Source organism: Lates calcarifer, linkage group LG8 (genome assembly GCF_001640805.2).
Source record: "Lates calcarifer isolate ASB-BC8 linkage group LG8, TLL_Latcal_v3, whole genome shotgun sequence".
NCBI lineage: Eukaryota > Metazoa > Chordata > Actinopteri > Centropomidae > Lates > Lates calcarifer.
In genome coordinates this window covers 7849830-7877656 of record NC_066840.1, presented here as the reverse complement: position 1 = coordinate 7877656, position 27827 = coordinate 7849830, and the positions used below count along the sequence as shown (strand labels likewise).

The 27827-nt window shown below is 43.3% G+C and overlaps 1 protein-coding gene across 8 annotated transcripts; it reads right to left on the bottom strand.

Moving 5' to 3' along the window:
• Window positions 1–570: 570 nt before the first annotated feature.
• ankhd1 (ankyrin repeat and KH domain containing 1) lies at window positions 571–27077 on the bottom strand. 8 transcript variants are annotated; one of them, XM_051072213.1, is made up of 40 exons: window positions 26618–27076; window positions 23253–23406; window positions 17359–17515; window positions 16964–17126; window positions 16610–16757; window positions 16286–16519; window positions 16063–16155; window positions 15330–15493; window positions 14528–14609; window positions 14086–14277; window positions 13841–13950; window positions 13515–13602; window positions 12469–12596; window positions 12217–12360; window positions 11989–12091; window positions 11572–11834; window positions 11133–11414; window positions 10597–11020; window positions 10335–10474; window positions 10113–10224; window positions 9826–9971; window positions 9591–9733; window positions 8874–9087; window positions 8448–8623; window positions 8009–8171; window positions 7823–7918; window positions 7595–7711; window positions 7314–7482; window positions 6987–7186; window positions 6802–6844; window positions 6492–6615; window positions 6072–6224; window positions 5646–5795; window positions 3294–4878; window positions 2884–3073; window positions 2484–2609; window positions 1976–2227; window positions 1606–1790; window positions 1348–1515; window positions 571–1210 (listed from the first exon to the last, which is right to left on the bottom strand). In XM_051072213.1, the coding sequence occupies exons 1-40, from the start codon at window positions 26894–26896 to the stop codon at window positions 1151–1153; spliced, it is 7920 nt and encodes a 2639-aa protein (XP_050928170.1). In that variant the 5' UTR covers window positions 26897–27076; the 3' UTR covers window positions 571–1150. The 8 variants fall into 8 exon arrangements, with proteins under 8 accessions (XP_050928170.1, XP_050928168.1, XP_018531106.1 ...); XM_051072211.1 differs by having other exon boundaries at window positions 6492–6844; window positions 17359–17482; window positions 26618–27077; XM_018675590.2 differs by having other exon boundaries at window positions 6492–6844; window positions 15330–15485; window positions 16061–16155.
• Window positions 27078–27827: the final 750 nt, after the last annotated feature.

The following is a 27827-nucleotide window of genomic DNA, read 5'->3' as shown; positions in this document are numbered from 1 at the left end:
ATGGGGCCTACAGGCTCTGCTATGAACCTGTACAACTACACAAATTCAATAAATGTTCCAAGAAAATCATTACTTTAAGGCACTGAGGTCTACCATGTTCTAGCACCACATTTTATTTGATCATGGAGTATTTGCTATAGACAGGAAAATTACCAATAGTATTGTAACAGTATTAAGAGCCAGAGGGTTTCAGCAGTGATCCCCGCTCTTACCACTGAGTTGCAGTATTGTGTAAAATTCAGTGTTCCAACCACTACTGAATTAAAAACTGATAAACAGTAATGTTGTATTTTACATTGGACACAGTTTTGCCTCTAATTGCACAATAAAAGACGGCACTTCAGTTTGGTCTAAGGTCAGACTGCAACAACATAAGTATCCTGTTGAAGTATCATTGGGCATGACTGCATCTAATAAAAATCTGACTGTACTTTAGTTTGAGACTATAAAGATAGATCTCAAGATTACACAAAGACTCCAGCTGTGAAAAAAGGAGCCAAAAATGACAGTTTCATTAAATGAAATGTGTTTTAGTCAGGAAAACAAGAAAATAAGTAAAACAGCACACAGTTACTTTTCAATCTTTTTATTGAATATTAAGGTAAATATTTCACATTAATACAGGCTACATAAAGTAGAGCCACTATACGACATGAAATTTACTCTCATTTTAACCCTTTTTAGTATGTAAACAATTATACATGTATTTACCACTCTAAAAGGTTCTGATTTCTCTTTCTCTTTAGGTAATCATCATCTAGTTCTGGGCCAAGTTTAAATAGCTACTTCATGTTGAGCCCCCTGCAGCCCAAGAACGGTGTATGTGGGTTTAAGTCAAAATCGCTAAACTACGCAGAGAATGGATCCTGTTGAACAGGTGATCGCGCATGTTTGTTTGCATCATCGGGACACTGATAACAGCTCTCGCCCAAATTTCCTCTTTCCTTGTCTGAGATAGGCACATCAAAGAATTGTGTCGAGACAACTTCCAATTCTTCAACCTCTGCTCTGCACTCTCAGGTCTATACTAAAGTTAACATGTTGAACAGTTTTTCTTTTTTCTTTGTCTCATTCGGTCGTATTCGTCAATTGGTATTTCATGTTTGCGCTGTGGGTCATGCTGTGTGCGTTTGATTGCTGTGGACGCCGTCTAATTGACGTGGTTCAGGTGCACATTGCCCACATGAGGTGCCCAGGTACCAGGCCACACCTGAAGGAGAGAGGATCCATAAGGGGAGTATGTTAGGACAAATGTAGTCAAATATTATATCTGACTGATGGCAGAAATACAAGCCTGACTGTTAAACATATGATTAGACAGAATGGGTGTAATGAAAAGAACCTTACCTGCTGTTGCGGGTCCGAGTTATCTGCATTGTTTGGGACCACTTTGATGATGGGGCTCCACGCAGGGTCACCAGCGTGCAAACCATTGTACATCGGTCCCCCTGGCCCCTCTGCCATGGGAGGATGAGGAGGCAGCATGGTTCCTCCATACATCGACATAGGCATCCCCTGAACAGACAACAACAGGTCACTGGTAAAACATGTGCACACAAGAGGAACAGAGGTTAAATCATCTATTGAGCCATGGCTTTGTGTTACCTTTGGGAAGTCCATGTAACTGTTGGGCAAATGCTGAGGCTGGTGGTAGTTGTTAGCAGGGTTTGCGATGCCTGTGTCATCTTGCTCCATGGGCTGGTGCTGAGAGAAGGCCGACTGCTCTGCCTGAAGCTGAGGGTGCATCATGTGGCTGCTCATCAGGGGCTGGGACCAACCAGACATTGCCTCTGTACCAAGACACATAAGGGGTTACAGCTTTAATCACAGCTTATCACAGTTGCACAGACTTAAATGTGGCTTTGGTTGTTTTAAGTCACACATCTACAATTACTGCATACACCATTTCCCCAGTTGTCTTAATTGTACGAAACAAAAAAGGAACACAGAACACCAAAACAAAATTTGCTCTTACCCGAAGCACTGCCAACACCAAATGACCAAATGCCCCCCTGTCCAACAGATGCCGTGTAGCTGGTGGTGAGGAGAGGTGGGTTGACCGAACCCGTCTGCCTGATCCTGGCCAGCCGCTCTGTGCCGATGGGTGGGGGGACCTTCCGGTCCTGCTGCGAGGAGCTGCCTGGCTTAGGCTGGGGAGGAGGGGCCACAGCTGAGGTGGAAAGGGCAGACGATGACACTGTAGAGGGAGGTGGGACAGGAGATTCACCTGGGGGAGAAGAGACAATATAGGAAGAAAAAGTTAGGACCAGATCAGATTTACTCATCTGAAATTATTGAATTACTGACAGAAACAGATACATCTGCACTACCTGGTTTACAAAGGAAAGAAAATAAGCCAATAAAATGCCATTTCCTAATTTAAAGAAGGTTACAGGAAAAACAAGCTGATAAGAAAAGATCAGCTACAAAACAGCTTTTTTAAATGTGCAAATAGATCATTTAAGACAGTTTGACCCCAGTACCTGATGTGGATGCACTCCATGGGTGAGGGGAAAAGTGCTGTCTGCTGAAGGAGGGCGTGCCAACCGCTGTATGACCGTGCAGATACACAGGGCTGCCAGAGATACTGGTGGCATAGCTGGTCAAAGCTGTGGGTGCAGACAAGTGAAAAGACAGTTCATTATAGAATACAATTTACTTCCAAATATCACCTTACCAGTAAATACTTACATGAAGACATATCTCTACCTTGCAACCTTTTCTCACATGTAATGATTTATTATATTTGATTATATTTATGTTCAGATTTTAAATATATTCTACTGTTAGACACATTTTGAAGCTGTTATTTTAGTCTGATTCCTCTAAAAAAAAAAACTGATTTATAATCTCAAAGAGATTCACACAGAAAAACAGTCGTACCGATGGGGCTATTGACCATCCTCTGAGAGGCAGAGCGGTAACCAGGGGCTTTGGAGCTGTCTGGAGGAGGTGGGGGCATCATGTTCTCCATTTGGCCCATGCTCATGTAGGCTGGTGGAGCTGAGTACGACTGCTCTGGAGGTGAGCGGGCAGGCAGATGGCATGCACCCCAGACCTGATTGTTTCCAACCTGCAAGACAAGCACAACAACATTATAATCACTGGGTGCATAACTGATCTTACGTGATAGCAAAAAAGGAACTATAGCCTTTGTACTGTTTAATGTTTTGTAATGTTGTTCATTTATTAAACCTCATTTTATGTCATTTTAGGTGATTACATAAGAATAGTGACTAGTCAAAGAAAGATGGCAGGCTAATGTTTATAATATAAAAGTTATTTTAATTTACCTGGCTGTTGTTATCAAAGATGCTGCTGAAGTTGAAGAGGCCTGCAGGACCAAAGTTAGGAGGTATCTGCTGAGGCTTGCCTGCACTGGCCACATGCTGCATCTGGGAACCGTTCAACATCCCAAGGTTAGCAGAGACCTGAAGGGAGCCTGGAGCCTGGGCTTGAGCTTGGGTCTGGGCTTGTGGAGGCAGACTTGTGGGCTGGGACGTCTGGTTTTGGGTCTGTTTTGGGGGTTCTTGCTGAGCGTTGAAGGGCACGAACACGGATTGTTGTTGCTGCTGCTGCTGCTGTTGTTGTTGTGTCTGCTGCTGTTGCTGCTGTTCAGAAGGGGAATAGTAAGGCCCTGATGGCTGCATACGATGGGAGACTCGGGGCGCAGGGGCTGAGAAATGGGGTACAGTGTTGTTGGGATGTGCAACATTGTGTGACAGGACAGGAGGAGGTGCTGAGGGGAGGTGGGAGCTGGGCTGTGGGTTGAGGAGGGGTGGTGGAGCCTCTGTGGACGGTACAGAGGAGGGAGGAGGAGGTAACTGCTGTCGAGGCTCTGGCTTGGGAGGTAAAGCCATGGCAGGGGCAGTGAAACCCACAGAGTTGATGTTCTCACTGACAGTAACAGGCTGGCTCTCCACAGGTAGAGAGGGCTTGTCTTTTCCAGGAGGAGCAACAGCACTCGGCTCTGTTTTAGTTGGCTGGATGGGGGGCTGTGAGATAGGTCCGACTGGCTGCTGAGGGGTGTTAGCGGTAGTTGTAGTGGAACTGTGATGTGCAGGAGAACCTGTGCCTCGTACTACATTTGTGCCACTAGTTGCTGTGGCAGCAGCGGACACAGGGGTGACACCAGCAGGCTTGGGGTCAGGAGCGAAGAGCTGTTTTCTGACAGAGGAAGGAGTGGGTACACTTGGCTGGGGGTTGTACGGGGTAGGATTAGGGGTATGAGGTGAGGCTGCAGCGGTAGATGTGTTAGGAGCACTGGTGGTGGTGGTGTTGGTGGTCGAGACTGGGGCTCCTGAGCTGGCTGTGTTGCTGTGCTCACTGTGGGTCGAGTTGGGTCTGGCCTGACCTCCAGTGCTGGTGGTTCCTCCATTGTGTTTGGGGGAGCTGTTAGCACTGCCGGGACTCACAGGACGCACAGGGAAGGGTCCCCAGGTGCTGGCTGCGGGAGAGAAGGTACCACCAAACTGGGCCATAGGTAGACGAGGGTGTCTGATCTGGTGCATGGTCTGAGCAGCCAGTAAAGCCAGCTGTGGGTGGGCGTATGCCAGGGGCAAAGACACAGGGAAAGGCTGTCTGACGTTTGACGACAGCCCCTTCCCAATCTTTCCCCCCGCCTGAGAGGAGGATGAAGATGAGGATGAGGAGGGCTGGAACGAGACGCCCGTGGAGGTGACTAGTGAGCTCAGGGCCTTTGGTCCAGTGGTTGAACCGCTGGTGGCCCCTGTGGTACTGGGGAAGGAAGCTGAGGTTGTTTTAGAGCCTGGGGCTCTGATGTGATTCCTCGGGATAAGATCCTCAAGCTCTTTGGCTGGGTCTTGGATTAGAGCATTGATCAGCTGAACTGCATACCTTGTAGACTCCGTCCCTCCTCTGAAACAACAGAGCAGACTTTAGTCAGACTACGTTCTCGTATCAAATTGTATAACAACTAAATAGTGATGACATAATTAAGTCTTATTAAGTTTTGTGAAAGACCAAACTGCCCCCTCCAGAGCACAGGTGGTTTGGAGCACCTATAGTTATTAAACCCACTGTTGTTGTGTTCAGTTTGAGGTCTACTATTGCTGCTGCCTGACTACTGTCTTGTTCTTTTCTAACTTTAATGTCTTGGTGAAATGTAAATGACTTGAGCTATGTAATAGCAATAGCAAATGTGAGTGTTTAGTGTTGACATTAAAAAAAATGACCAAGATGCAGGGACCACATCCTCCAACGGCTACACACTAAACATTTTCATTGGCTCCAAGACAAGCACAACAGTAACACCTCTGTATCCTGTGTCCAAGCCTGATCATTTTATGCAGGCATGTGATTTGGTTATATTGTCTCCCTGCAGTGCTCGCCTTCAGCAGTTTTAGCATATATGGCCCTGATATGGCGAGGTCATCATATGTAATGCCAAAATTATTATAATATCTGATAATATTGAGCTGAGAGGATAGAAAATAATATTGTTAAGTTTATAGTATAAGTTTATCTACATTGAACACTGTGTCCACTCAGACAAGCTGGACTACTGCATTGCTGGACTGGCCATTAGAAATGAATGAGATTATCTGATAGGGGGCTTACAAACTTCATGCATTAAACTCCAGCTGCATTGGTGTTTACAGTCCACCAGAGGGCATTAGTTTTACCTTATGGTGATCATCCTCTCTCCGTTCTTGTCCTTCTGTTTGTCCACGTCAATGTGAGCTCCTGTCACGTCCTGGATGGCTGTGATATTGCAGCCCCCTCGGCCCATGATCCGGGACACAACAGAGGCTGGCACAGATAGCTTCTTTGATCTTCAAAAGAAGCAGTCATAGGTCAGTTTTTTATGTGTTTACATGTACCAGCCTATACTAACTCTGGTAATGGTAATTTACATTTGCTGATACATAATTCATAAAACGACAAATGCAAATTTACTAGCTCGCCATGTAAATAAGTATATGCTTGGACTGACAGCTCTATGCAGACACAAAAATGTCTCTTACAAATGTGTGCACACATAGTAGAATGTGTGTGTAAGAACTCAGGAAAAGCATGTAATGTAAAAGGCTATTATTAAATAAACTGACCTTCTGACCACCTCCTTCCAACCCTCTTCTCTCTTCTGGCCTCTCTTGGGACTTGTGAGGCTGAGCTTACTGTTGGGCGAGGTAACGGGAAGAGCCATGGTCTTGAATGGAGAGGGCAAGGAGTTGGAGGTGGAGTCGTTTGTGTCTGGAGCTCTGTGACAAAACACGCAAAAATGAGCTTCGGTTGGATCACAATAATGAAGGTATAATCTGTTATTTCTTGTCTTGACACCTAGGAAACGTTTTGATATAAGCTGGAGGATGAAGTGAAAATATATGTCTCAACAAAACGAACTGCAAATAGTTCACACATAAAAATAGCACTTAAAAGCTCAGCTTGTTCTCCCTAGATGAACAGCTACACAAACACACACAGTCCATGACAGATGATAAATGTGCTCTGCTCCATCAGGGACTCACTTTTGCGTTGGTTTTGAGATGGAGACTGTGACCTTGTTGTCCAACTTGCCGTCACTCTGCGGCTGAGGACAGTGTCTCTTCTCTGGGCCGGGCAGGAGGGCCTGGGCTGCTCCTGAGGAGGGGGCTGAGGAGGAGGAGGAGGAGGAAGAGGAGGAGGAGGAGGAGGCGGAGGAGGTGAGGTCAGGGAGGTAGTTGAGCTCCTGACTCTTGCCCCCGCTGCTGCTGCTCTCACTGGCACAGTCGGTGCTATCCAAGGGGTCAGAATCGCTGTTGCCACCCGTCACTCCCCCACCCCCACCCCGTGGCTCACCGTGGATCTTGTTCTTGTCAGCCTTGTGCTGTGCTAGTGCAACCTAAAAAGAAAAAGCACAGATGTCACCAGAATGTTCTTTTTTTGTCCGTCATGGTGCTTGTCCAACGCAATGCAGAGCATCAGGATTATCAAATCTACAAAGCATGAATCAGCAAGGGAAAACACAAGGTTGTTGTGCTCACCTGAGGATCCTGTAATATGATGGGTTCGTTGGGCGAGGAGTCCTTTGTCTTGTTCTTTTTGTTCTTGCGATTGGTGCTCGGGGTAGTGGCCACACTAGCTCGCTTCTTACCAAAAGCTGTAGTGAAAGTGGTGGAGGTGGCAGATATACCAATGGTGGTGGTGGTGGTTGCACTGGGAGGCTCAATGGGAACCTCTGTTTCTAAGGGGGGGGGGGGGGTGTTGAAAGTGAGACAGGAAAAGTTACCAACCACTTGATTCTAAAAGAACATAAGTGCAGGTATTAGCAAAGTCCAGCTCTCTCAGGAGAAAAATCCATAAAAAGTTACCTTCAGCCGAATCCTCCTTCTGCTCCTGCATCTCAGAGGACTCCTCCTTGATTTTCTGCCCCTCCTCTTCCTCCTGCTTCCTCTTCTGCTCCTCCTTCTTCTTCTTGCGTTTCTCCTTACGCTTCTCACGCTTGGCCGCCAGAGCCTGCTTCTTGCTCTCCTCTCGGGACTGATACACAGAAAACAGAGCCAGTGTAAAAAGGCACGTTTGTCCTTACCCTTGCAGTGTATTCAGAAAGCAATGACCTCCACATGCAGTGTGCACGCGTATCTGATATTACCTTCTCCAAGTCTAGCTCCTTAAGGAGAATGCTAGCGTTCTTGTTGGCCTCGGCTGCCTGCTGGTCTTTGGCTTTGACGATGGTCTCCATGCACTGGTGGCACTTCTTCAAAAGCTCCTGCAGCAAAAAGGGAACAGCTGGAGTTAGAGCTCTGCTAACATCTTCATCACATTTGTCAATACCAATAGATGTAGCACACTAATGACTGAAAAGGAAATCAATACTTACCTTGTCAGCAATCGTGGCGATGTATCTCATGCACTCAATGTCTGAAGGGAATTGGTTGACTTCCTTCACAAGATACTGCACCACCTTCACATGACCCTGAAATGTTAAGTTAAATGGTTAGTAAACAGAGGATTGCCAAAGTGTAGCATGACAGTCACAACCACAAGTTTGGTAAACACTGCCAACCTTGCGAAAAGCTGCCATGAGTGGGGTTATCTTGCGGTTGTCGGCTGCATCCACATCAGCACTGGCATGGACCAAGAGCTGGACCACGTCAAAATGGCCGCCGTTTGCCGCCAGCCACAGAGGAGTGTTCCCTTTCTTGTTTCGTACATCAATATGGGCACCCCTGCAAAGACAGGAAGAAAGGCTGCCTTTAGAAATGCACCTGACAGGGTTGAGACAGGATGAATACACTGGCAACAGACTGAATTTATTACCAACATTTGATTAAAATCACCAAAATAATTGTGCTTGAAAAAAGGACAGTTGGGGACAATTAGTACTTGGGATAAAACCAGAAACACAAAGTATTGGCTAACACTAAAAGCTAACTCACTCAACAACAGACACAACTGAGGATTATCTCATTATGGAAAAAAAATAGAACAGCAAGAGTACTCACCTGTTGATGAGCAGCTCACAAAACTTGTAGTGGCCCTTGTCGGCAGCAATGGTAAGGGCAGTGTCTCGGGATGAGGGGACAGGGGGAGCATTGACATCGGCACCTTTATCCAGCAGCACTCGGCCCACCTCTGCATAACCTCCTGAGGCTGCCTCCATCAGAGGAGTGAGACCAGTCTGCATGAAGTGAGGAATCAGTTATCAAGATGGCCAGCAGATACAGCACCAAAAAATAGGGATCAAAATATTGATTGCATTTATTATGTGGCAGAGAGCACATTATGTTTTCTCCAATGTTTACTAAATATGCTTAATAGGGATTCATATAATAGATGGGTCATCTCAGCTACAGAATCACAGGTTCAGTCAGTGTAGGCCTGCAAAGATACAAATTAATATCAGTTCTGGAAGGTGGAAGTTCCCTCACCTTAGCACGATGCTCTACATTGGCCTTGCGATCTAGCAGCAGACTGACAACCTCCGCCCGTCCCTGGAAGCAGGCTAAGGTCAGAGCTGTGTTTCTGTTGGTCTCAATCTGGGCATTGATGTCCGAGCCCATATCTAGCAACAGCTTCACTGCTGGTACATGACCATTCATAGCTGCCAGCATAAGTGGAGAGATTCCCAGCTTACTGCCAGTCCTGAGGGAAAAAAGTAAAGAAATAAACACTTTAGAGAGCATTATTCTAAATAAAACATATAATCCTTAAATGTGCACTAATATCTTATAATATTTAACTTTTATTTTAAGATTTGTCTGTTTCAGTAAAAGTTATCATTTTACTGCAATTTAGCTACTTAACATGTACTTTCACTTTTTTTTCAGTAGATGCTATAAAACTGTGTTTTTGAAGTTACGTCCTTACGGTTTCCTCACTCCTCATTTATAACAGGGTAATCACTGTGTTATTACTTTAGGGTGCGGCACATGTTACAGAGAGGTTGTATCTGTTTGACACTGTGTTGTTGACGTGTCCGAAGAAGAAATCCAAAGTTCAACCTCATTCACTTTCAGGAACTAAAACAACAACGTTACATTTAGATTAAGGAGAATAATTCTGTCCTGAGAATGAGGCTGACATTGGTGGACACATTTTGCTAATACCAAAGGGCCAAAATGAATACTGAGGTTCTTGTCGTTCACCTGGAGTTAATCTCAGCTCCAGCATTGAGGAGTATTTTGATGATGTTGACGTAACCCCCAGAAGCAGCAAGGCTAAGGGGCGTGTAGTCTGAAACATTGCGGTGTTCCTTATTGGCTCCCCGAAGCAGCAGCAACTCAACAACCTGTCCAACACAGTTACACAACATAGTTGAAGCTGGGAAAAATGAACAGGAATCTTTTACTGTGAAGGTAAACTCAAATAGAATGTGTTTACCTCCTGGCGTCCCCCAGAGCAGGCCAGGGAGAGGGGTGTGTCTTTGGTTCTCTCTGACTGAGCCTCAATGTCACCCCCTTTGTCCAGGAGTACCTCCACCACTCCTACATGGCCAGCAGTGGCAGCCAGGATCAGAGGGGTGAAACCTGTGGAAATATTACAGTTAGTTGATTACCTGAGATATAAAAAGTCCCATTATTAATCAAATCTGATTCACACCACTCTATTGTTCATGATACCACTGAAAGACCTTTTCATAAGCCCATTTTCTTATCGCACTTTAATACCTTTTTTGTCCCGGTGCTCAATGTTGGCTCCCCGTGCAATGAGAACAGACACAAGCTCCTCATGTCCACCTGCACATGCCAGCGTCAGCGCTGTGTCATGGTTACTCTCCGTCTGTGGGGGAAAACATCTCTCAGCAAGGTAGGGGACTTTGTGCATACATGTACTCAAATATATTGTTAATTTTAAGATCTCTGTCATGTCAAATTGGCATTATGGCTTACATGTGCATCTATGTCAACAGAGGGATAGAGGGGCAGGACTGAAGGGGGTGAGGCGATGTTTGCAGGCGTCTGTGTGGGTGGCTGGGACAGGAGTGTGGGTGAGGTTGTAGTGTTCGGCATGGGTACGCGGTTGCTCACAGCTGCAACAGGAAACAATGAAAAAAGTTATACATGTACATACAGGTTAGGGATTTACCAGACACTTACATCCAATGAGAGTCAACAACAATCTCAAATCAACAACAAAAAGCAATGCACTTACCTGCCATGATGTCATCCAGCGTGTCTGTGAGCGTCTGTGCAGGTGTAGCTACCATGAGCCCATCTGGGGCCTGCTGAGGTATCATTCCTGGGCCTAACCCAGCCAACTGTTGACCCTGGCCCTGCTGCTGTTGGCCCAGCATCTGCTGACCCACCAGTACCCTCTGCAGCTCCGGGCTGGTACTTCCCGGGTAGTCTGTGGGGTTGTAGTCTGGCAGGGGTTGGATGGGGACGAAGGCAGCCTGAAGAGGCGGAGGAGGCGGTTGGGGCTGAGCCTGTGGCGAAGGGGGCAGAGGAGGCTGCTGTGGTGGTTGTGGTCCGTCCCTGTAGAGGATTGTACCCACCTGCGGAAGCTTGGGGTAATCTTCCTCCTCGCCATCTGCCTCGTCCTCCGAACCCTCCTCTTCGTCGTCGTCTTCCTCTTCCTGAAAATGTACAGAAAACACCTTAAGTCTCTGGGATCATCATAGTGTTAGGAGTCAAAACTAACATTACAAAAATAAATTACATTTAAAAAGAAATTACTGAGAGTTTTACCTCTTCTCCTTCCTCTCCTGGCTGCTCCTCTTGCTCCCCATCTTTGTTGGCCTCTTCATCCGTATCGGAGCTGGTGTGTATTTGGGCACCTGGTGTGGCGGGAAGGGGCCCCAGGGCAGATGTCGTACTTCCAGGCCCCGGGCCCTGGCCCTGTCCACTCTCCTGCTCCTCCTTTAAGCCCTTCGCCTCCATGTACTCTTTGGTGAACTGTTGCTGTGTTTTCAGCTGCAGCTGGCGCTCCACCTTCTGCAACTCCTTCAAGATTTTCTTCTTCTTCTGCACCTAAACAGGCAACAGCCACATCTTAGTTTGACCAACTTAACTTCCGAGACTGCATTTAGCGTGCACAATAACAAGTGTGAATTTGCTCTTAGGGTAATATCCATCTTACTTAAGATTTGAAATAAGGAGTAGAGCTTAATTGGATGATGGATTATACCTGCTCCTCCCGGCTCTTCTTCAGCTCCTCAATCTTGTCTTTGGTGAGCGGCTCCCCCTGAATGAGCTCTAGTGACTGAAGCTGGGCCTTCTCGATAGCACTGATTCTCTGACCCAGCTCGTTCAGCTTTCCCTCCGTCTCCTCCACAATGCACTCTAGAGGCTGGCACAAGTGGAAGGGCGGCAGAGGCTCTGCTTCAGGCCCCCGGCCAACTGACGTGGGGACACCTGGCTGAAGGGCTGCCTGTCTCTGTTTGGACACGCCTGGATTTGAGCAACAGAGATCGAAGAGTTTGAGGATTAGGATGGGCTGAAAATAAAATGTCATATAGCTGGAGAAGCCAAATAGCTTTGTGAGGTTTGCAACTCCATTTCCTGAGTACACTAACTGGGTGACAGGACTTGTAGCACTGTTTACCTTTGCTGGAGATGGGTGGGGGTGTGGCGATGTTTGATGGGGCTCGGTCAGGCTCCTGAGGGGGCACTACCATGGCGAGAGCTTGGATTGGGACACGAGGTACCTGTTGTGGCAGAGGACATGTTAAGTTAAAGCAACAAAAAACTATTTGACTTTTTCTCATACTAAAAACATGTAGGATTTGCCATGGGAACATAAATCAAACATGTGATTTATTGCTGTATTTACCTGAGAGGCATCTTGCGAGGGGGGAGTGAGCTGTGAAAGGTCAGGGGCTGGGACAGACAGGATGTTGTTGGGGTAGTCCAACAAGTAGGACACCACATTGGTGTGGCCACCTTTAGCAGCTTCTATCAACATGGTTGAACCATCCTACAAAGAGCAAACATAATAATTTAAATGATGTGTTATTGTTACCCACAAAAGGACAGGCATAAATATTCTAACTGGTCTGATCTATATCCAGTGTGCGTGTATTACTTTGAGTCTGTGTGTAGGATCCGCCCCATGTGCCAGCAGCAACTCCACCACAGCCAGATGTCCTCCAGCGCAGGCCAGAGACACCACTGTGTGATCATTGTTGGCAGTAGCTCTGTTCACATTAGCACCTGGATAAGAGAGTGAGGAGGGGAAACAAATTAACTCACTGTGTATGAGATGTGACTTTAATTATTCTATTCACAAAGGCAAACCTCTAAGGCCTCTAACCAAAATTAATTACAGAAATCATATATACAAACAAGTATCCATTATTAGAATGGGTGAGTCAATAAACATTTTTCTCTAGGAAAATTTCTGTGACTAAATTCACCAAAACAAGTACTGAACTAAGTAACAATTATCAATTCATGTGTTACTGGTGTCACAAAAAAGTGCATCAGTGCACAATACACTGAAATAAAGTGGAGAAAAATCCTTATTCCTTCTTCCTTAACTTTTTTTTTAGCACTTTCATATTGATCAGTCTATGAGTGTTAATTCTTCCAGGATGAAATGTTTTCCTGTCAACTTGTTGAAATCAGTAAATACCTCATTTCAAATATCTTTTAAAGCTTTCTCTCTTCATGTAATTATATCAACATTACTTATGTATTTGTACTAAATAACCTATTATTTCCAAAACTGCCTCTGCCTGGATTGGAGAGCAGCTTAACATATTTGCCCTCACAGTGTTGCCATATACAAGCAATGGTGTCAAATTTACCAAAACCAAAACAACATAACTGAGGTATACTAGACACAAAGAATGGGTGCACTAAAAGTACAAAAAAAGCAACCAAAGAAATCTGACGCAGTTACACTGTACAAAAACAGAGAATAAGTCCACATCCCCATGAAATCCAGGTCCGGGTAGAGACAGATAAAAGTCTAGTAAATATTAAAATTCACTGAACTTAAGTCACAAATCTGCTGTATCAACAACTACATCTTGAAAAGAATGAAGTGGATTTAGGATTAAACCTACAATAATTTCCAGAAAAAGTACATTTTAATTGGTACTGCTGAACAGGTTATCAATAACACACCTTTGCTGATAAGGAACTGCACTGTACAGAGATGTCCTGCCCTTGCTGCCTTCATTAAGGGCGTCCGCCCCCCTTCAGACTCGTGTTCCTTAATGACAAAGATGAAGATGTGTTAGTTAAAGCTTAGTTGAGACTTTAAGTACAGTATGAGTTGTATTCATCCAGAAAAAAAATAATTCTGTTCAATTTCATCAATTCATATTATATATTTCATACAGACTCAGATTACAATACATATCTGTTTTGGTTTTGGTGTTATCTAAACCTATGTATAATAAAAGGCAAAAAACCATGACTGACAAAGAGGATTTAAGAGTATGTCATACCAAGTTGGCTCCAGCCTGCAGCAGCACATCTGCAACATCAGTGTGTCCGTTCTCACATGCATACGTCAACGCTGTGTCGCCTGTTGCCGTGGTGGCATGAACGTTTGCCCCTGAGTGATAAATCCAAAAGTTTAGGATTATTAGCACAGAGGCATAACTATGACATATAAATTGCAGCTAAGCATACTCTTTGTCTCTTCGCTCTCCTAGATCTGCAGCTCCTTGCCTTCATATTTTTTGCTCACCTGCAGCCAGTAGGTATTTGACCAACTCCAGATGGCCCTCCTGTGCAGCCTCCATTAGAGGAGTAGAGCAGCCTAGCTCAATGTCAGCCCCCGCCTTGATGAGGAAGTCAGCTACTTCCAAGAAGCCTCCACAACATGCTAGAGTCAAAGCTGTCTCCTGTGTCTCTTCTGTCTGGGCATTGATGTTAGCACCTGGACAACAGAGCAAGAATAGTCATTGCTTTGGTTTCAAAAAGGGCAAATCACAGATAAATCAACAGACCAAAATCACGTTGGTATTACTTTACAGACATCTTGGTTTTAGTGTTTCTTCTAAAAGCAGACAAATACTAAGAGAGGGCAGATCACAGGCAAACAAATCCAAACAAGTGTCAACAATTCACTGGAATGGCATTTGACTCTGAGTTTCCATTTCCCAGATGTAGGAGAAAAGCTTGTTTACCTTGAGCCAGCAGCAGCGCTACCATTTCCTCATGGCCTTCTCTAGCTGCCTCCATCAGGGGGGTGTAGCCCTCATCATTAACCTGGACACAAACAGAAACAGCAGCAGCAGATAAGAAAGAGTATGGGTGAGTATGACTCATGGCAAGATTACTGTGTGGTGTAGAACTCTGTCTGTCTTTTGTGTCTGCGTACTCTCACTGAGGATGGAAACTTTCAACCTGCTGGTTGTTTGACACTGGCATCCAAGTCGACATCTTAGAGGAAGATCGCAGAGAAAGAAAAAAGACCCACTAAAACCTGAAGCTGTCATTTGGCCTGACATTTTGTGAACTCACTCCCAGCTAAATGTGTTTTTTCTTTATTAACCTTTAAATAATGGCAATGAAATATTGCTAAATAATTGTCAGTTTTTCCTGCTTACTCTCTTGCTCTACCTTGGGGTTTCTTTAAATGATTAGCCATGTAGTTGGTTTCATAAATGTCATTTGAATGTCAATAACAAATTAAATTCCCATTTCCTATCGCAGAAAAACTTAACACTTTTATCTTAACTCTGATATCTATCTATACATAGAGACCCAGGCAGGGGCAATATGACTGTCAAGAATTTTAAGACTTTTCTTAACAGAAAAACCTCAACTAGTACACTAGTAGGGGTGAAACCAAAAACTGGTTTACAGCTACACAATTCATATTTTTAAGACAGCTCTGGAAAGACAACTGAGAATTTCATCCTGTCCTGTATTTTATGGTCTCTCCCAAACTTGTGTTGGTATTTAAGCATCTGGCTTTTTACACACCTCCTCCAAGTTGGCTCCTCTCTCTATGAGCAAGGCTGCCAGCTCCACGTGTCCTCCACAGGCTGCGAGGGTAAGGGGCGACTCAAAGGAATCAGCTGGCATGTTGACCTGAGCACCGCTGTCCAACAGCAGCCGTGCTACCTCCACATGGCCGTCCTGGGACAGCGAGACACACAAAGAATGTAGAGATAAGCACCTGAATACATTCATGGGATCATGTTGCAGCAAAGCTCAAATACAATCAAACTACATGAGGTTGAGAACACCATGAAACTCTGAACTAGCACTGGGTGAGGCAGTTGAAAGACGATCATGGGACATGACTGTTAACAGATTGTTCTTGACATATTTACTGAGACACATTCACTTTTTGCCCACATAGAAGTACATGACATTGTACTGTGCAGAGAGCTTTGTCAAAACGCTTCAGAGTGAGGATACTGAGGGTTTGCAGCTCTTATTGTGAATTGGATCTAATGTTGAATCGGTAAGCTGACAGTGATACAAAAGGCAGTCCATGGATGTACAATGTAAATTTATAAATGACAATTTGAATTATGTTGGTTACTAAATTTGAACAAGAACTAAGTTGTGAGATAAAAATAAAGTTAGAATTGCTAAATTGCTGTCTGTCAATAGAATCAGTCATCTGGTGTTCTAAAACAAGCGACTCGATCCTGAGAAGAAAATATTCAGGTAATGGTTTGGTTTGGTTTGGGTCAGATGCTCACCATGCACGCCTCCATCAATGCTGTGTGCATCTCATCTGTTTTATGTTCCTGATCTGCTCCAGCCTCCAACAGAAAACGCACCATATCCAAATGACCTGCAGCAGACAAACAAAAATCCATTTTCTAAACCTTTTATTGCTGTTAACAGAGAATTAGTAAAGAGCATATAAAGGCAGAGAGACTAATCAAGGTAATCAAGAGGACAGACTGTATTTGCATTCTGACCTTTGTAGCAGGCGAGCGTGAGAGCACTCTCCTTGAACTCATTGGAGTGTGTGTTGATGCCGGCGCCATATTCCAAGAGAACCCTGGCCACCTCTACGTGGCCAGCACTGGCTGCCTCCATCAGAGGTGTGTGTCCGTTCTCGTTGTGGTCCTCAATGTTAGCACCCTCTTTCAGCAGCACCTTCACCACGTCCACGAAGCCACCAGCACATGCGTACGTCAGAGCTGTGTTGCCTGAGAGAACGCAGAGACATTAATCGGACTGCAAAACACGGAGGGGGAAGGAAATAATCCTAATTGTAGAGAAACACAGGGGGGTTTTACCTGTGGAGGACTGTGCATTAACATCTGCCCCATGGACCAGAAGTAGTTTGACGATGTCTACATAACCTCCACTGGCAGCAGCCATAAGTGGCGTTATGTCGCCTTTGATGCCCCGGTCCTCCACATTGGCATGCATGGCCAACAAAACCTACAGATGAAAGATGTAATGATGAGGTTAAGAAATGTGCATGGAGGTTTCTCATCGGTGGTAAATTTCTCATCACCAGTGATACATCATGATTTTATCTTTGCTTCAAAGACAGGTTATTTCAGGGTACAGATAATACACACTGCAAGCATGTAAATCACAATTATGCTAAAATCACATCCCGTTCCACCCTTCCTTTCACATACCTGTGCAAGTTCATAGTAGCCAGCTGAGCAGGCGAGGCACAGCAGGCTCTCCCCTTCCTCTGTGTGTTCGTTGACGCTCCGTCCCTCATCCAACAATTTGCGCACAGCGTTGACATCCCCATCTGAGCACGCCTCTGCTAAACTACGGCTGAAAATAACCAGACTGCTACAATTACTGCCACTGTGACAGGTGAACACACATACGCCTGACAATCATGCATTCACTTTGAAGGAGCAGACACACACACACACACGCAGACATACTGTATATGCACCTCAGTTTTGAGAGAGGTAAGAATGATTAAGTTAGTGTGTGTGGATTCATCTATCTGCATATGAAACTGTGCACAAGATAAACTGGCATATGCCAGTGTCAGTACGGGCGAGATACATACTTGTCGGCTTGGCCGGCGTTGAGTGTGTTTTCAGCTCTCATACGCGTCAGGGCTGCTGCAGCCTCATCCAGGGCACAGCTCACAGATGACGTCAGTCGCCGTAGCACCTCGGGGTCTGCAAAAGCTTTACCATCGGCAGTGGACAGTTTACCGATGCCTGCCGGACACCAAAAGGGCAGAGGTGCATAGGGCAAGGCAAACCACAGGGGGAGCACAACCACACCAGACCAGATGAAGAAGCAAGTCCAGTCCAGCCAATCCAATCCAGGGTTAGTAGCAGCATACACAAGGAGGAAGAAGGGGGGAAAAAAAAAAAAAAATCACACACAGACACAGAAAACACACACAAGCATTTGTTAATATGGCGTAATATCTTCACTACTTTCAATACACCATCTATTATCCTTAATTCCTACATTTTTGCCAGTGACTGGGTCAAATGGTGAGGTACAAAACAATGTTCACTGGGCTACTGTGGGACTGTCCAGGTAAGATCAGATCTGTAACCAAAACTAGAATGAATACAGTGAGGGCGGTAATGTTAGTCGTATGTACTAGTAGACATAGATTCAGGCTGTTAATGGTAGAAGAGAAAAAGTTCTCATCCTGTGTGAATTATAGATGGGTAAGAGGCAGTGAATGTGAGGGAAACAGAAACTAGAGACAGTGGTCAGCAAGGGAGAAAAGCACAACTGGGAAGAAAACAAAATGCCATATGAGAAAAAAATGTGTTTGTGTGTGTGTTTGTCATGGAAGAGAAGAGAGAGCCAAAGAGGAGAACAAGAGTGAAGAGCAAGCAAGGAGGGAAAAAAAACAGCTTTTGCTAATGACCTACATTGAAAGATCTTTTTCAGAAGACAGAACAAGGCTCATTTCCCAACCAATGAAACCATTCAAGTGTGTGTCTGCGTGTGTGTGGTAGCATACATTTTAAGGGCATGTGTAAAAATGAAGCCAAGAGAGAAGAAAAAAAGTGTTGGCTTTGAACTTTTCAGCCTCAACCTCAACCCATCCATTAGCCAGACAGAAGTGAACTCTAGTCCTTGTGGTCCTCCTGTGTTTTCACCACTAGGCCTGCGACTCGAGCTAAACTTAGTACGGCTCTCAGACGGGGATTTCGCAATGGTCCCCGAGGCAGAGGGAAACAAGAGGTCGAGGAAGTTGATCATTAATGTTTTACTGTATCATGTTTATCTCAGAGAACGCAAAAGGTTCACCGAACCAAAACAGAAGCACTGTAAATAACTCTGATGAAAACAAAGAAACCAGCTGAGGGTTATGTATATTTTTTAATCTATCTACTGGTAAACTAGGGTTAGAGCTGCAGCTGTGAATCACACTTAAAACAAAAACAACTTTCTGACTTTCACCTATTTAGGTTTAACTCTTTCTTACGTGAGCGAAATGGACATTGTGCTCTTATTGAGGTCAAGACAAGTTAGAGTACAAATAGATATTTTTGTTGTGTTTCGACTGAAACTAGTTACTGGCTAGCCACTGAGCTGCCTACACCCACTGTACCACCAACACACTATGCAATCTGACATTTTTATCCAAGTTGCTAATTAAAATTTCAGCCGACGTTTGTTTGAGAACAGCCAACGCAAAACTGCAAGCCAGTCAACACTCAAGCTCACTGACTTACTGAACAAAGACAACTCTCATCTGATATTTTAATATTTATTAATCGACTTATAGGGAGCTTGTATATAGCTTATAGTACAAACTTATCAGGAATAAATTGTTTTGTTTTTTTACAACTGGGTTTTCAATTCTAGCCTTTGATAAAAGGGCCACATAGTGTCCCGAGCTCCTGGTTGAGAGCTGCCTCAGCCAATTCCATTACAGCACATAGGTGTTTGGATACATGGAGTAAAATCCAAATCCAAGATGAAAGGGATATACAGTGTGTTTACCCATAACCACCTGCTCTCACACAGCTCTGCCAAAACTCTGCTTGACTTGTTTACACAAACAACATGATCTTCTATCAAGTGTCAAAATAAAATGTATTAGTGCATGAATAGAATATAGAATGTATTTTATATATCTAATGATTATTCAAAACATACAAGTGGCATTCCCACTGATATTAAGACATTTATATGCATCTTATGCAGTAATAACAACTAGATTAAAGTAGTAGCTGTGCTGACATGGGTCACATTGACTTGACACCTAATGCAGTAAATTATTTGTTTGATATTCAGGTTAATATTCACCAAAGTGTACGCTACAGAAAACACTTTATTGGTTCCACAGATATGGAGACATAAAATGGGTGAATCTGTTGTCCTTCGTCGCCAGTTTGTTTTCTGTAGCAGCTGGCTGTTATTTGTACATAGGGAGACCACATTGCATCCAGATCACCCCATGACCTTTCTGACAAATGTGCAGTAAATGAAATCAGACCAGGACACATACCACACTCTGATAGATCAACTTAGTTTTGTCGCAGAAACCTTTTCATAAATTGGCAGTGGCTGGTGTCACAAGTGGCATACATAGTGTCCCCATACTACAGTGTAATTGAAAACCCTCTCTATCGTTTCAGAGGGAACTTGCTGCATTCTGAGTAAGATGTAGCAATGTCAGTGTTGGTGATCTTTAGCTAATGAGTTGCTGTATTTTGTGATGTTTATTATAATCAGCAGAGTGACTTTTTAGTAGAGTGACTTTTAACATGGATGTGTAATGTGTTAACATCAATTAGTCTGAAAGCTTTGTTCATTTTGTTACCACTGAGGAAAACACATCCCCTTACTAAAGATGAGAAATGTTTCTCAACTGCTTCACTGCTGAAATGTACAGGTCAAATGATGAATGTTAACAGCCAGACAACATACTGACCACGTTGTTTCAGCTCTATCTATAGGCTCTACAGTTCAACTATAGTTCAGAGCCGCACATCTTAAAAATACTAGCCAGTGTCATATGAAATCTGCATGAGAATTCTCACTTTTTTCTTTTGCTTCTGATTTACTATTTTTGTCCATTTGGCTTTTCTTTTGTTAATTACTTTTGGGACCATCAAAGATTTTTGTATGTCTGGCTGCTTTGTACTTCATGTCTGTTTTTTTTTAATGTTATTCTGCTTTATTAACCAGGACTCCCTTTGCAACAGAGGACCTCCATTGAACTTGTCTGCTTAAATAAAGATTAAATTCAATAACTTAAAACAGATAGTATAGATAACTTGTAGTTTTCTCATTCTTTTTTTTTTTTAAACGATAGAACAGTGAGAGAGAGACAGGACACAGGGAGAGGGTAGAGGAGTGACATGCAGCAAGGGTCCAATCAGATCATGAGTCGAACCGGGGTTCAGCACTCAGGCCCATGCGGTACGTGCCACTGTGGCCATGGGGGTGCCCCAGTTTTCTCATTCTTATACCCTTGTCTATTATTTTTTACTAAATCAGACGTCATTTGGTTTTTACTATATTTTGTCTTCCCCTTCGTTGTCTTTTAAAAGTCAAGTATCTCTGCTGCATGGTGTCTGGTCAATGAGGAAAGCTGGGAATACTGGAGTTCAGTTAGAGTCGAGTTAAATTAGTGTTTGACCCCGGTTCGATTCTGGTTTCGACAGAGGAGCCACATTTGCAGAAGACATACAATGCAACTGCCAAGACATGAGTACAGGTAGGAATATAAATCTTATTAATCTTCGGCTGATATGGTAACAACCTAATCTGTCTACGAGCAACTGCATCATGACAGAATGCCCACATGATTTGATTTCCCAGCACAGAGTGACAATGAATTTCCAAACATAAAATGTGAGGGTTTAGGCTCTAAAAGTACCCTGTGGAGTAATTACTGTAAACAGTTTTGTTTACATTCAACGATTGTAAAAATAATTGTTTGTACCCTTAAGGTCTCGGAAACATTTCCAATGTATTTCCTAACTTTTGCATTTCTTCTTTTCTAATGTTTTCAAACCTGTATGGCTTCTTATGGATAGCAGACTTCCCTTTTGCCTGTCTAGCCACACTACTAACCTTTACAGCACAAACAACAACTGTTGATATATTATGTCACATTTTCAAGCAGCAGACATGTGTATCATGTCACCAACATGCTTGTGGCACTGATAGAACACTATATACACCAACGATTTAGATGTGAATCACAGCAATGTTTTACAGCACCACTATTGTTCACAAACTCTACAGGGAGTTGTATTGTAATGTCTGACACACATTACAATAGAAAATGTCTATCAAGGGGCAAAAAGTTCATCATCATGGTGCAGTGAATGGTGGCGTTCAGCAGAGAACACAGATGGTGATGGAAGTAGGACTGTGAGGATCACAGAGAAAAGAACTTGCAGGGAACGGCCCATTTTCATATGCACACCTGCTCAATCGTTGCAGAAAGCAACATAATCACTGGATTGATAATAGTTACACAAAAACCTGGGTGGCACAGACCAGGCTGCTATTAAGATTTTTTACTTACGTACCAATTACCAACCTGGTCACAAGGGTTGCTCTGATATTTACTATAAACAATACCATATTTTCCCATCTACATTATAGAGCTGCATGATGCCCACTTAGCATAAACTAGGCTTGCATTTAAATCAGTGAAGTCTGTTCAATTTAGGAGAAATAGGTCTGATAGGTAATAATCTAAAAAATCCAACTCTACATCACAGCCTTCCTTGAATAATTTTCTGTGATCTCTTCTAATGACCTGTCGTAGATATCTACAAAGGGTGTCCTTAAACTTTTAGGCCAGAGGGTTTGGACAGCCTCTCTTCATCATTCTGGACAATGACGCAGTAACTACAAAGTGCCAAAGTTCTGCTTTAATATCAAGGTGTTTACATCCACAACTGTGTGCTGACTTTAGCTCTTTCCATGCATCATCTCCCAAATTTATGTGCCAAATGTGTCAAAAAGTATTAGAAAATTAAAACGATCCCAAACAAAGTCACCATATTAAACATATTTGGTTGTAAATCTTTAGCACTAAAGAACTGCCTAAAGTCTACAGCCCAGAGACATCATCAGACCCTTTCATCTTCCCTGGTGATGGTCCTGACAGGCCTGGTATTTGGCTACTTTGTTCATGCTGGGAATGAACAGAGGCTGCCCAAATCTTCCTGCCACAATCATTAAGACACAGACACTCCTCTCTCTGCTGATATCTCACAAAAACACTTCAGGACACCTCACAAATCTAATGAAAGAACATCAAGGGTATTATTATTATTGTTATTGTTATTATTATTATTGTGCAGGCTAAAGACATTAAGCAAATAAATAATGTGAGGTGCCACCTCTTTTGTTCTGACTAGTCAGGGAGAAAGGGGAATAGAATGAGATTAGCCATTAGCCGTTCAACACAGGCTCTCTGCATGCTGTGGAAGCTCAAGCGCGTTGAGGTGTTAATCTGCCCGGTAATGTTCATAAGCCCAAACGAGGCCAGGACACCCAGCCCTAATGGATTAATCTACACAGCCCTTCTTACACCTAGATTACAGTTTCTAATCAAACTAATTTACCCAAATCACTTTCAAACTATGTGCTGATATGACACTTGCAGAACCTGCAGGCTCTTTTTATTGCCATTTCAGCTTTAGGCTATATACAAATCAAGACCTCTCCAGCTGCTGTTAGGACTGGAAATGCCATAGAAGGAAAAAAGCTGAGGCAAAAAGATGTGATTTTACTCATTCAAAACTACTGTATGTTAAAGTACAAATTAGACTGGCTGAGGCAAAATAGGTGTGGCCGAAATGAGGTACTGGTCAATGACTAATTAACGCGTGTCAAGTCTTGTAAAGCTGAATTAACCCAAGAAGGGTTGGATCGAGGGCAACTGGACTTGGTTGCAGATACTTGAAGACGTAGCTGAAGCTGAACTGAGTTCAGACAAAGCAGTCATACCTGCAGCTTCCAGTAGAGCTTCAAGTCGGGCCTGTGTCTCTGGATCAACAGTCCTTAAATCTACTCCATCTGTGGCGCTGGACAAAAGTAACTCTGACGCTGTCTTCATAATGGGGTTATCCAGGTCCTCCTGGTCCAAGATGAATGACTCCACCTGGAAGTAATAGAGGAACGAGGGTAAAAGAGGAAGCATTAGCTCTTTGACAGCTATTTTCACATTAGTTTATGATGGACTGCTTTTTGTTACATATAGAACTTGATCAGTATTTGTAAGACAGAATAACTCATGAGAAAATGTGAAATACCTATGTGAAAACACTATGTTGCTTAATACATCACATATTAATTCTATTATTCTGTACAGGAGAGGCCCCACACATACAAATACAACACCTATAAAAAGCCCAGGCATGCTGCCCTTGTTTATTTACAGTTTCTTTCAATAGAAGGGAGGCAAAAAAAAGGAGCACAGGGATAAGAGTCAAAGCACAGGAAGTGCTATGGCCAGGAATTACAACTCAGGCACACATGGAGAGATTCAGCTGAGAGTCAGCTGCCCAAGTACAGCACCACAGTCTCATACCTGCGCTTTGGTCCTGTTGGCTACCATGTATTACAGTCTGTATTACAAACATTTTATTCTTCCAGGAAAAAACCCAAGTGAGTCAACATAATAAATATAAACTCTGCTGACACAACAAACAATGCTTTATTCACTTCTGAGTGTAGGTGGTTTTTGTAAATGTTACTAAAGGCCCATCAATATATTTACCATGTAAATTATAGTTATATTTATATGTAAATAAAGTGTGGAACTTACAGATTAAACTAAAAAAATGACTTTTTTTTCATCTAATCACATATAGAAAAATAGAGGCATGTTTTACTCTGCTCTTTATATAATTTATAATGTAAACAATATAAAAACAAAACAAAATGTTAAATGTCGACAAACGCACCATTGGAAAAGAAATTTAGATCGACTTGCTTATATTTAGTCTAATTCAGAGTAACAGCTGGTTCAATTTCTCAGTTTCAAATTTTAGTAGTTGAGACTTTTTATATTTTAAATTGCACAATGTATCAATTGTAGCAAAACTTTAGAGTAAACTTTTAACACCTCTTAGATTCCTGTCTTTAGGTCAAACTTTGTTATGGGAAAGTGTTTCTATAGGCACCTTAGTGTACTGACCTCTGTTTACAGAGTTAATAAAAATAAACATCAATATATTACATACACCGATGACAGATTCACACAACTCCAAGTGGCTTTGTGCAATTGTAACAAACAGTCAATCATTTATCCTGTAAAGTAGACCAGGTATATTCATTAGCTATACTGAGAATGACACATATAACAGACTTTAAAGTTAACTTGTGCAAGCGGCCAAACTGGATGAGGGTGAGATTTTAAAATAATGAAAAGATTTAGAATAAATTACAAATTATTGTTACTGAACAGTTTGCAAAACAAGCTCTGACAAAAACTGATTAAAGGAACATATTTTGTCCACGTCCATCCATAAGCTGCTGCAGGCTTTTAGGGCCTGGCCTGGAAAGAGCAAATGTTGTGAGAGAGTCAGCATTCAGCAATGTGGAGGAATTCAGCTATACGATAGTTACACAGAGCACAACAACCCCATGGGGGATGTAGTTCTATGAAGGCCTTTATAATCAACAATGGACATCAGTCTTCACTATTAATGAACTACAGTTCCCAGAGTGTTGGTATCCAGAGAGCTGGAAAGGCCTAGAATGGCATCTGCTTAATCCTGGGGCTCAGATTTTAGCTACTGCCCAGAGCAGCGAGTTCTCCACTGGAGTAAAACACCACAACAAATGCTCCCTTTCAGGCTTACATAGCAGACTGGGTGAGTGGAGAAACATGACACGGAGGCCATACACTTGCAACGCGACTCAATTAAACTGCCTGAGATGTAATTGTCAAACTTGATATTTTCTTCCTCCGCTACTACACAGCTGATGCTCAGACAGAAATGGCCAGGCTGTACTGACATTGGTATCAGCTGACATCCTTACTTGTCTGGCTGTCTTGGCTGTAGTTTGTTTCAGACAGATACCTCAGGTCAGATATTAGTGAAGTAGAACAGAAAAGGCTCAACAGGTAATATGCACTGCTCTCCACACCCACAACTCTCTGATGATAGTGTTTCTAACTAAAATAGCGCATCAGCTTTTAGATGACAATGAATATTACTTTGCCATGAAAATGCCATTTAACTGAGACCTTTGGCAGGTGTGTGCAAATCAAATATTTGCCATCTAGCAGTCTGAGAAGTTTCACTCCTGTGTCTGCTTCCACCATATGATAGGGTAAACTAAATTACATGACAAGTCTTTAAACTGACAACTAACATTAGGCAACACATGCTGCAAAAGTGGTTTGGTCATGACATGACATTTGGTGAGTCTGACTTATAACCTTTAGATTATTTTGCAAAATCCCCCAAGGTGTGGTTCTTTCACATTCTCATTTAAGGAGGTGACGCAGAAAATTTGTGCTGTGGAGACAAATAATTGGTTTAATATTTGTATCTATCGGAGTTGATATAAAACATGTCTACGGTGTGTTTAGCTGAGATGAGGAGATGCCATCACACCTGTCCCCCCGTGTGTGACTGCCAGCACATGGAAAGTTGGACACCTCTCAACATGAACTCTAGCTGCTCTCAATTGTGACAACGCAAATCAAGTTGACACAGTGGTGGTGGCTATCTGACCGAGAGAGGCAAAGGATGACAAAAAACAACTGGTTTATTTGTCAACACCGACTGTCGAAAATTCGAGTAGTTCCGCGAGGAAAAGCATAATCTGCACGTAACGAAAAGTTAGCCGAGGGACGATCGGAGTTAATTTACATGATTTGGAAAAGTGACGTAATTGCACCAGAACTACGAAATGGCAGATAGTTAGCCAGCCGTGTACGTCCGTGGGTTTACGGGCATCTCCATTTGCTGTGGCTGGAAAGCTGTTGGGAGAGCTGCAAACTTGTGATGGGTGTTGCGAGACGACAGCACCGAACGAGGCCGTCGTCGCTTCCACCCGAACTAGGCCGTAGTCACAGCCTGCGCTGCATAAATAAAACATTTCAGCCGGTTAGCGTCAACAACTGGCTGTGTCTCACCAAACATTATCGACATCAAACACTCCATGGCCTCCTGAGCTGACAATAGGTGTTATTCCATTAAAGTGCTGGCTTATTTTACGTAATTTCAGCGGCCTGGGAGGGGGTGGTTGCCAACTGCGAGCTAATTCGCTAGCTAGCAGCCAGCTCGCGCTAGGAGAGGAATGTTGCCTAGCTCTCTGGTTAGGCTTCGCTAACTAGCTTAGCTTAGCGTAGCTACCTCTGAAACCTCGTCTTCGTCGCTGCCGGATCCTGGACCCGAGGAGAGGACGGCCGCGGCCGCTAGTTTGAAATCCAGTCTTTCTGCAGCAGGCCCGCCTGGTTCGCCGTACAAACGTACTTTCTTTCCACCTACACCAATCCCAATGCCCCCTAGTCCGACTCCTCCTGGTGTCGCTCCTACCCCCATCCCTGCCACTGGGGAGCGAGGAGTCACCGAGTCAATCTCGTCCTCGAAGCCGTCCGTCAGCATTGCCGTCCCGGCTACTGCATCCTGCATACTTATGTTCACGATACGTGTGTTAACGAGCTAGCTGTTGACTTAAACGTCCGTCCAGGCTCTTTCTTTTAGGATATTTGCGTGATTTTACTTCAGGGAATCCAGAAACTCTCCCGAAGCGAGGGTTGAGGAGGATCTCTTTCCCCCAGCCATTAACTTTCTAACAACCTAACCCGATACGCACTGTTTCTCAGAAAGACCGCCTCTGTAGAGAATCCTGATAATCCTATTGGTTTAGCGGGTAAAAGCTCTGTTTTCAATTGGTCAAAGTTAATGCTTGTCAAACATGAGACCGCAACGTCATGTTAGGTTTACCAATATCACGAGGCTGAACGAACGTCAAGACATGACATGGTAGGCCAACTTAACTGGTAGCTAGCTCTACTAGTTCATGTAAACTCTTACTGGAAGATCACATAATCAGAGGGACTGCTGTGAGAGAATATTGGTACCTGCTGTGCATGTTAATCACTTATTTAATGTGATTTAAAATGGCATAATAATAACTGATCTTCACAAATTACATATACTGCAACTTATTGCTTTACTGTGTAAAAGAGCAATATTATTGAAATTAGCAGAAAAACAAGTATATTTTATAGAATTAATGGCATGAGACAAAACATGAGAAGAAAGCAAAAATAAAAATAAAAAAGATGCAACTAGATTATAATCAACTTTCATTTAAATTAACCGCTTCATATGTACATGGATATTTTACTGAAATAAGTACCACAGTCCTATGATGTCCTTTAACCTATTGCCTTAGCAACTTAGGTAGAAAACGCACAAGAAAACACAAGAAAAACACACATTTGTTTCATCATTGACTTCACCCACAAAAATCAAGAACTTAATTTTCAAACCATGGAGGCATAGACATGTAATTGAAGTGGCTCAGTGGTGCAAAAATGAATCTTAAGCTTTACCT